The sequence below is a fragment of the Bos mutus genome, chromosome 5 (assembly GCF_027580195.1).
Source record: "Bos mutus isolate GX-2022 chromosome 5, NWIPB_WYAK_1.1, whole genome shotgun sequence".
Taxonomy (NCBI): Eukaryota; Metazoa; Chordata; class Mammalia; order Artiodactyla; family Bovidae; genus Bos; species Bos mutus.
In genome coordinates, this window is record NC_091621.1 from 415,760 (window position 1) to 426,154 (window position 10,395).

General features: G+C 49.8%; 1 protein-coding gene across 4 annotated transcripts; it reads right to left on the reverse strand.

Annotated features, from left to right (window-relative positions):
* Window positions 1–2,333: 2,333 nt before the first annotated feature.
* Window positions 2,334–9,871, reverse strand: LOC102284151 (apolipoprotein L6). 4 transcript variants are annotated; one of them, XM_070370190.1, is made up of 5 exons: window positions 9,769–9,871; window positions 7,579–7,663; window positions 5,056–5,881; window positions 3,943–4,041; window positions 2,336–3,332 (listed from the first exon to the last, which is right to left on the reverse strand). In XM_070370190.1, the coding sequence occupies exons 2-5, from the start codon at window positions 7,623–7,625 to the stop codon at window positions 3,321–3,323; spliced, it is 984 nt and encodes a 327-aa protein (XP_070226291.1). In that variant the 5' UTR covers window positions 7,626–7,663; window positions 9,769–9,871; the 3' UTR covers window positions 2,336–3,320. The 4 variants fall into 4 exon arrangements, with proteins under 4 accessions (XP_070226290.1, XP_070226291.1, XP_070226292.1 ...); XM_070370189.1 differs by having other exon boundaries at window positions 2,334–4,041; XM_070370191.1 differs by lacking the exon at window positions 2,336–3,332 and having other exon boundaries at window positions 3,900–5,373; window positions 5,509–5,881.
* Between the last annotated feature and the right edge of the window lie 524 nt (window positions 9,872–10,395).

Genomic DNA, 10,395 nt, shown 5'->3' on the forward strand with positions numbered 1-10,395 from the left:
CTATCTTCATTACTGCATGGTCCCCTGATCCTCAAAAGACCCATATCCAGAAAATTTAAAGAACTCCAACAAGCCCACTAAAAAAACTACAAACAGTCCCATAGGAAAACGAATACGAAACTGGACGAGGCATCTTATGCTTGCCGTTTGAGGGGCAGGCAAAAACTACCAGGTGGAGGGGCCGCTGTTGACCTTCTCAATCCAGCTGGGCAGAAGCCGCCTTCAGGGGAAACCTCAGGTGGGAAGCTGCATCCATGGAACCCACAGAAAGTTGCCTTGGGGTTGATCCTGAATTCACTGGTCCACCGGACGACTGAGCTCCCCTGGGACAAGGACACGAGCCCACACCCCTCCCCCTGCGGCGCACGCTGTACTGACAAGCTTAACATGGAGCCAGCTGGCAAGAGAGAGCCATCAGGAGGGTGCAGTAAGGGTGGATTTGGAGTGGAGAGGCAATACATTGAAAACTGGCCCGGGCAAAGAACGGTCATGAATCGGGAGTTCTTTACACTACTCTTGAACACTTCTGTATGTTTGAAATTACTCCTAAATTTAAAACCTATACTAGGAGAACGCCATTCGCTGAAATTGGTCAAAATAAGACGTTGGGGAGGATGCTTTCTTGATTTAAAAAATTGCACTGGACTCTAGAAGAGAATTTGATTTTGGTCTTTGGTTCTTCTGAGCTTTAAAAGATTTTTATTTCTTTTAATTTTTATATATCTTCTCTGTGCTAGGTCTTTATTATAGCATTCAAGCTTCTCTAGTTGAAGCTCGAGGGCTCTCTCTAGTTGCAGCATGCTGGTTTAGTCACCTTGTGGGATACGGGATCTTAGTTCCCCAAGCAGGGATCAAACTTGAGTCCCCTGCATTGACAGGTGGATTCTCAACCACTGGACCCACAGGGAAGTCCCTGTTTTAATTTTTCTAAAAGAAGGTTAGGAAGTAATGGAAGGAACCAAACTTGGGTCACCCACCTGCATGCAATAGGCAATGTATAGACACCAAGGAAAGTTCAGCACGTATTGTAGGGCTCCAAGCAAGGAGTCCAGGAAGCTAGTGCTCAAAGACCCCGACTCTTCAATGGCTTTCAGGGAAAGGTTTTTAAAGACAGGGTGAGGGAGGGGGATTGTGGGGTGCATGACCAGCTTATGGACAGTCTTCTGATTGGCAGGTGGTGAGGTAATCAACTGTCAACATCATCAACCATCTGGTTCCGATCAGCCTGGGATCTATGCACTTGTGGACTTGCGGGCAGCAAACAGTTAACTTCCTCCCCCTGGTGGGGATTTCAGTATCTGCAAAACAACTCAGGATGGGCTCAGAGTATTCTCTACAGCCCTGGAGGGAGAGCTAAAGGTTCTTGACTGTTTAGTGGGCTAGACTGTTATCATTTTGTCTTGCTTGACTGTTTTCCTGTCTTTCTGCATTTTCTCACTTCTCTAATTTATTCTTTGGAACTCAGGAAAGGCGTAGGAGGCTAAAGGTTTTCTACAGACAAGAGGCAGGCAGAGGACCCTGAGGAGAGGGGTAGGTATCCAAGGGGCATCTGGTATCTGATGGATGTGCTCTCACTGGGTCATGTAACTGCACCTTCCTCATCTTACAGAGAATGCCTCAGAACTGAGAGGTGTCTCAGAACTCCTGACTGTGATGGAGGGCCGTGTGCCACCTCCAGGGCACCCATGAAGAACCCCACTCAATCCAGAAGGAAGAGGAGGACAGTGGGGGTGGGGGGTGGGGCTTGCCCTAAGGAACAGGAGGAGTTGATGGGCTTCTCTTGGCAAAGAGGACAAAGATGTAACCAGTGGGGAGATAAAATGACGGGAAGGCATTTGTTCACCAGAATTCCAGGTGATGTAGACGAGCATGTTTCTGGGACATAGGCCTGATAGGGAAGTGTGTGTGTAGGGGGTGCTGCCTGCTGAAGGCATTTCAGGGAAGAAGATGGCACAGAAGCTGCTTGGGCTATGAGGAAGGAAGGAAGGATGGAGAAAGGGGCGGGGCGGGGGGGTGGAGAGGAAAATCTTTCCAGAAGCTTCTGCCCCAGTGGAGGAACCAGAGAACCTCTCCCTTCCCCAGCCTCCACCCCCATCCTCTCTGCATGCTGACTCAGAGCGCTAGTAAGGATTCAAGCTTATGTCAAGGTGTTTTCTCCCAGATTGCACTGAGCTGGATGCTGCATATCTGCACCCAGATGGAGTCCTGGATTTTATTCAGGCGACGCTTATTTCGTGGCTCAACAACCCAAAACTCAGAAATGTGACCAGACCAATAAGCCTCAGAGGTGAATCTCCAGTCTCCATTGTCTGATTCTTTCTTTTCTTTCATTCCGAACTTTCCACAAAACAAACAAAACCCCTAGTTTTGTGAATACCGTATTTTATGCAGGTATTACTATTGATAATATTTATTCAGAACTTGAACAGTGCTCATGCACACTTACAGAACAATATTAAATGGGGTGAAAGCTGTTTACTTACTGTTAGGCTCATGAAAAAATTATAAAAAGGGAATGACAGCAACAAAAGCAGGAACCACAGCCTGGGAGACAACTATTTAAAACCCCTGGATCATAAGAGCGTCCCCATAGCCCATCTTAGCAACCAGCGCCAGCACAGGCACTGAACCAGGCCTGGTCATTCAGAGTGGGTCTCTAGACTTTGCCCCGCCCCTTTCCACGTGGGAGCCCCCAGCCAGCAGCAGGCACACCTGCCGGTGATGAGGCCACGGGTGGCTGAACCTGACGGAAGTCTTTCTGAGAAATGGAAAGACAGATGCCTGATGACATCATTTTAATCCCCTGGGTCCACACACACACCTGAAGCTCACTGTTCCCTTAAGGTTTTAAAGTACATGAGCCAATAAATTCTTTTCTTTTGTATAAGTCTGTTTAAATTGGTTTTGGCCACTTAACAGTGATGACTAATATATATCTAATTAAAAGGTTATAGGTACAGTCAAAAGAACAGTTTGTAACACACAACAACAAAAATGTCTATAAAAACGCAGGGAAACATGGAATGGTAGAAAATTTTCCTAAGTGAAAACAGCAAAATGGAAGGTTATAGCTCTGCAGACAAATGAGGGAATTGAGAATGAAAAAGAAAGAAAACTCAGTGGGTTACAGGAAAAATCTATTTTACAATGCAACCTTGAAGAAGGGTCTCCAGCAGGCAGTAACGCCCAAAGCAAGAAAAGCACAGGAAGAAAATTCTCCAGCAAAATAACTAGCAGTTGTCAGCCTTGACTGGGGCACTATTTTCTTCCCTTACTTTCCTGAATTTTAAAAAGTTGTGCTGAACGTCCATGCATGACTTCTAAAATAGCAGCTGAAACACAGAAAAGAAAAAAAAAAAGATGTAAGATGGGTGAACTGGGAAGTGAGAAGAGTTCTTACAGGTTCCGAGGCCCTGAGGAGCTCCAAGAATTTGCGCTTGGTGAGGAGGACAGAGGGGCCCCTTCCTAATGCAAATCTGGTTGAGCAGGTTCCAGTGACATCCTTTTTTTGTGCAAACCTCCAGGAACTTCTCTGGCAATTACTGCCCAGGCGGGGGAGGGGAAGGACAGAGAAGGGCAACCCGACCTGAGTTGATACACAGAGAGAACACAACATACCCTCCATCTCAGAAGCCCTTGTGTCTGATGTCAGCACTTAACCTAGAGCCTGGCGTCAACAATTCAAGAGAGTAAGTGTGAGGGGAGGAGACGCTGGAGTCCAGGGAGTGAGTTACACGCAGGATGGAAGAGTGGGGACCGACTGACGCCCACTATCAGACAGTGTGACACTCACCAGCTGCCAGTACCCTGGGGACCCTTGTGGGCCTGCCAGCCGTTAAGTCTCCAGGCATTGCTTCTGCCAACCCTGCCCACCCCCTCCCTGGTCCCCTTTGATTCCACTCAGAGACCCCAGGTTCAATTGCCTTCATCTTCCCCTGTCACCTGAGATCCAGCTTCCCCACGCGTGGCTGGTGGCAGAGGCACAGTCCCCATGGTTCCTTCCGAAGAGGAGCTCATAGGCTTTTTTTCTTGCAAGAGTTTCTGAAAACACACACACACACACACACACACACACACAAAAACACCAAGTAGAGTGAAGCTACCGGGGCAGCTCAGGTTGGAGATCCAGGCCCAGGCTCCCAGGTCAGGCTTCCCGGCTGTCATTCTGACTCCCTCCACATTGCTGCAAGCATTTGGCAAGTTATATAAGCTCCTTATGAACACCGCAGTCTGGGAGGTTAAACAGAAGAAATGTATTTTCTCATAGTCGTGGAGGCTGCAAGCCTACATCCAGGTGCTGGTCGGTTGGGCTCCTGGTGAGGACGCCTCCTGGCTTGTAGACATGGCCTTTCCTCACATGGCCGTTCCTCTGTGCCGGTGTAGGCAGAGAAGGAGAGCGCCCCCTGTGTTCCCGCCTCCTCTTATAAGGACACCAGTCCCCGAGGATTACAGCCCCAGTCCTACAACCTCATTCAACCCCAGCCACCGCTACCCCCACCGCAGACCCCAGCGACAAAACGTCACCTTTGGGCTTAGCACTTCTATGTATAAAGGGGGATACATTTCAATCCCCAACGCTCCCCGAGACTCAGTGTCCTCTTCTGTACCGCTGGGAAGACCCTCTTCCCAGTACATTGGAAGTCAAGAAGCACTGATGGATGTTATGTAGCAACTTGGATGGGATGGGAATTTGGGGGAGAGTGGGTACATGTGTATGTACGGCTGAGGCCCTTTGCTGTCCACCTGAAACCGTCACATAGTTAATCGGCTATACTCCAATACAAAATAAAAAGCTGTTTTTCTAAATGAAGAAAAGTTAAAAAACGAAGAAGCATTGATGGGAAAACAGAAGGCATGACAGGTCTGTCCAGAATAGTGTCAAGACGCACTTGATGCCGTTTGGGCCTCCAGACGCCCCGCATCCTCGGGAATAGGCAGGCATCCTGTACACACACTGGCTTCTTCATCACCCCTCCCATAGGCCCCAGTGCCCATAAACCCAGTTAAAGCTTTCCCCCCGCTCTGTGCCACCCACGAGGGGCCACACAGCCTCACCCTCTGCTGCAGGCTCTCGTAGCGCTGGGTGAGTTGTGTCAGCTGCCTTTCCAGCTCCCGAGCCTGGGCCCTTAGCTCTTCCGCAAGCTCTGTTCTGGCTCCCTCCTTCAGCTGCTTCCAGTCCTTGAGGAGGGAGGCCAAGTCCACGCTGAGGGAAAAGCCAGCCATAGCACTGCCCAGCAAGCGAGCCTTGGTTTTCATCACCAGCGTGGTACCTCCAAAGGCCCTTTGCACCTGACTGCTCCTTCGGGCTGAGACCTGGCCAGTGGTCAGGAGGCGCTTGGTAGCAGTGGCCAGGCGTGGGTCTGCCTTGGTGATCTGAAAGGCACGGATGCTCTTATGAACACCCTCGATGGCGCTTCTACAATTCTGAATCACCTTTCCAGCGGCCATGATGTAGTCCACCCCAGTTCGCCTGACTTTTCGGCCATGGGAGGGCATTAGGCTACCGACCTGAGCTTGGGCTTCTTGACTGTGAAAACGTTCCAAAACGTTGGTCAAGATACTGGTGACCTCTCCTGCTGTCCCCAAAACTCCACCTGCAGTGGAGAGCGCCAGGCTTCCCCCTGCTGTCGCTGGAGCAAGGACTAAGCCCAGGATGCTCATGGCTCCGGAGACCACAGTGATGGAATTGGCCACCACTCTGGTCTTGGTGAGAGTTTTGTGTGTTGTGTCAATGTGGTCTGCAAGGGCATGGAGCTTCTGGATGTCCATGTCCAGCTCCCCTTTCAAGTTGGGAAACTCTTCCAAAAATATTCTTTCTTCAGCTGACAGGTCACTGTCTTGCAGCTTCACATCATCACATGGAAGAATGTCATCCACGTCCCTGTGGATGAGTGAAATAAAGATTTCCAGTCCCCCAGATGGAAAAGCCAAATTTGCAGCCAACCCCACGTGGTTTCTGGATCTTCTTGCCACTCCAAATTTTACGTTCTCCTTGCATCTTCCTAGCATCTCTGTTACCTCTAACCCAACTATTAATAAGAAAAGTCCCAGAGCATCGTTAGGAGCTGCTAATTTGCTTCAGAGAAGAAACATATAAGAGGGGCATCTGGAGGGAAATGAGAGAAATGGAGCCTTGGCCAAAGAGATGGAGGAAACGGATTAGTGCCAAGGGACTTTTTCAACCTTGTTCAAAGAGGCTAGAAATGTAACTGAGGTGGGGCAGCAGGAGATGCTAAGATCCGAGCCACGATCAGGAGCCTGGGACTAACTGGGGGCAGGGAAAGGTCTGAGGAAAGTAGGAGGAAGGGAGACCAGGTGCTGGGCGGGAGGTTGGGAGTCCTGTACGCGGAGAGGTGAGTCAGCGGGAATGGACACTGTACTGTATAGCGCACCCTTCACTTTGATGACCTTGAACTCGGTTACTGCGCAGTGCCTTTGTTTCTCTCAGGAGTCTCACACTGAGAGGGCTGAGATAAATGATCGCTAATGTTCTGACTGTTCTCCTTGGCACTTGGCTGGCTTTCCTCCCTCTCTTAAGCAGATTCTTCACGGGAGAAGTCAGGGACAAGAGGACCCCTTCCCCTCCCCTACCCGCTCCGTGTCCTTAGGCAGTACCGAGGGATCTTCACCGGCTCGGCTGAGTGTGGCCTCCATGGGAGAGCAGTCTGGGGGGTGAGGAAGAAAGCCTGCTCCCTCAAGTGCTTTCCTCAAGCTCAGGGCCCTGGGTGCGACTTCTTCAGGGCGAGCTGAGCAGGCCAGGTGAGGCCCACAGGAGGATATCAGAGCCGGAAGGAGCCCTGGGGAAGATCTACGCTTCCTCCTTTTCTTTTCTGTGGTGGAAGCAGAAGCCCAGATGGAACGTGAAAGTGTTAGTCACTGAGTTGTGTCCAGCTCCTTGGCATCCCGTGGACTGCAGCCCACCAGGCTCCTCTGTCCATGGGATTCTCCAGGCAAGAATACTAGAGTGGGTTGCCATGGACAGAGGAGCCTGGTGGGCTACAGTCTATAAGGTCGCAGAGTCGGACACAACTGAATGACTGAGTATGCATGCATTCTATGTTAGGCAGCAATGCCTCCTGACACAAAGAGAACTAAAATCTAATACTGTTACACATATGTAGCTCACCTAATTCCCTCAGGAGACATTGGCTGATGGCCTGTGTGGGGCTGGCGATGCTATGTCTGCTGATGAACGCACGCTGGAGCTTAAATTCATGAATGAGGCAATGTTAAAGGGCTTTTTTGGTGATACATTAACCTCACAGAGGTGAGGTCCAAGGGGGCAATTTCTGCCCTCGGAGTCCTGTTGCCCAGGGTCAGGTACCTAACAAGAACTTGACTTGTGCTCCAAAATAGTGTAAAACGTGGAATAGTTTTCTCCCAGGGACATATCTGCACATACATAATGGAGACCAGTGAGAAGGCAGGCCTCATTTATGGCTGTTCTCTTGGAACCCATTTGTCACATGTCATGAGAATGCCTAAGCATTTCTGTAGAAGTCGCCCTTTTCCCAGGGACACAGGGCTCTGGATTACCTTTGCAAACTGACACCAGTCTTGCGGGCTTTCCCTGCCTACCTGTTCAGCAGGTTCTGTGGCACCAAATCCATGCTCATTTTGTCCATGGGAGAATGAGAGCTGTCACCACGACTCAAAGGATTTTCTGGGTGAAGACACAGAAAACAAGTTTACTGCATGGTCCATGAAATTGTATGAAATTCAAGTGTGGGGACTTCCTTGGCAGTCCTGTGGTTAAGGTTCCGTCCACGCTTCCAATGCAGGGCACAAAGGTTCAATCCCTGGTCGGGGAACAAAGATCCCACCTGCTATGGGTTGTGGACAAAAAGATTTTTAAAACTTCAAAAAAGAAACTCAAGTGTGGAGGGATTTTAGATGATGCAAAATCCAAATAATAATGACATACAGGACTAAATATTTGAAAACTGTTGTTTTGACATTATATGTTGAGGTGAGCTTAGATAGGATAAATACATAAAACAAAGTCCTCAGATTGATGAATTTTGATGTCACACATCTGAGTCATCACCACCCAGATCGAGATAAAGGACAGAAGGTTTCCTTAACCCCAACCCAGTCAACATGCACCCCACCACACGGGTGATCACTACTCTGATTTCTATAACCTTTAATTTGTGTGCCTGGTCTTGAATTTCACATCAATGGCGTCGGTTGTTTGGTTTCTTTCGCCCAACACAATGTGAAATTCTTTCATGTTGTCATGGTTTTAAAAACATTCAGTAGCTTGAAAAAATGAGAGGGCTTCCCTGATGGCTCAGTGGTAAAGAACCTGCCTGCCAATGGGGTAAACACTAGTTCAATCCCTGATCGAGGAAGATCCCACCTGCTGGGGAGCAACTAAGGCCTGTGCCACAACTACTGAGCCTAAGCTCTAGAGCCTGGTGACTGCGACTACTGAAGCCCGCACGCCCTAGAGTCTGTGCTCTGCAACAAGAGAAGTCACCGCAGTGAGAAGCCCCCATTAGCTGCAGCTAGAGATAAGCTCTCGCAGCAATGAAGACCCAGCACAGCCCCAAATAAATAATGCTAGAAATACACTACAAAGCAAATGTCAAGCACTTGGGAAGTGGAGGAGCCCCATGTGATTCCAGTCAGTCTCGAGCAGTGGATCTCCATCAGGGATGAGCTTTCTCCCCGGGGGATAGTGGTGATGCCCATAGACATTCAGCCGTGGGCGTCAGGGGACACTGCTCCTGGCGCCTAGTGAGTAGAGGTCGGAGATGCTGCTAAACACCCTACCGTGCACAGGATGGCCCCCACAGCAAAGAACAGTCCTGTCCAAACTGTCAGTGGTGCTGAGGCTGAGAAACCCTGGAGGAGCCCCAGTCTTTACCAGCAGCTCCTGAAAGCTCCCCCATTTTCCCTATTATTCCTACTAAATGAAGAGCTAAAGTGACAGCAGGGAGCCCTGTGGTCCTACCAGGTCCCATCCTCTCACTACTGACCTTCTCTTGGGAGATGTCAGAGGATGTTACGTTGGGAGAGGGATGGAAATGATGGGCGAGGATTAGAGACGTCATTTTCATATGAGAGCTGATATGTATGAGACTTTCTTTGTTGTTTGGGGAGCCTTCAGCTCTGCCTTATTCTGTCCCTTCCCCTCAAACCAACTCCCTCATATACACCATTGATGTCAGAGAAGTTGGATACTCTGGAACACAGCTTTGAGATAATCCCCTTAATCTTTATCACCAACCCGTGCCCCTCAAACTCCCTAAATAAGCGTACAACCCAACAAACACTGCAGGTGGCAATTTTGAGACAATTCATCTGGCATCTTTTCCTATAAACATGATACCCCTAAACCGCTCTTGTAGACAACAGCTAGGGAAATGCCTTGGCCCATGATGTCGCCTATGTTCTGGGGTCCAGGGCCTCTCTCTCTCTCTCTGTCTAGGATCCAGGGGTCCCCAAACAATGGAGGGGAACATGCAGTTTGGTTGGTCTAATCACATGCTTAGTCATGTTTTTATTTAGACTTCAAATGACCTCTGAGGGAGAGATTTCTATCCTGATTTATCAAGTAAAGAAGCTGAATTTCAGACCCGAGCTGACTCTAGGAGCTGGCCGGATGGGGATTTGAATGGGATGGGGGTTCCTGACAGTAACTCTTTTTCCCAAACCAACTGCAGGGGCAACCTCTTGGGCCCATTGTCCTTTAGAAGTGAGGCCCCAGAGCAGCCCTCCTCCTGGGTCTCCTGGCCCACCTGCTCTCAGTGAAGCACTCACCGTGGCCTCAGGTCCTGAGGGCCTTCCTTCGTCTCCCCTCCAGGGGCCTCGGATCCATGAGGGCTGTGAGCGTCTAGGCTGCAGGAGGACAAATACACAGTGCAGAGTCTCCAGCTGGCTTTGCTCATCATGGGAAGGATCCGAGGCTCTAATTGCAAAACTGGATTCAAGTTCAGTGAGGCAGGCACACAAGTGTCAATGCCAAAGCAGCTCTTGGGTTGGGGGGGTGCGGTGGGGGGAGACCCCCCGGGGCTTATTGAGCAATGGCTTGCACTTTTACTTTCCTTTCTGCTTCTTTCTCTATGTGCAATGAGGGAGCTAGCTGAATCTGAGTCAGGTCCGGTCTCGCCTCTCCTGGGCCCAGCAGTTCCAAGAGCAGAGCGAGGGTGCTTACGTCCTGCAAGGACTCTGAAGTCAAGCAGACCATCTGGAGCTGAGTCACTGTGAGCCGCTTTCTCAACTGCCCTTGGCCTTGATTCCCCATCTGTGAAATGGGTATTTAGTAAAACAGCGCTTGTGGCAGAGAGCCATTGTGAGGAGCCCAGGAGCAAATGAGGCGACGCCCAGCTTAGAACCAACACCTAACAAATGTGTCCATGGTCCTGCCATGAGAGCCCTCTGCCCTCT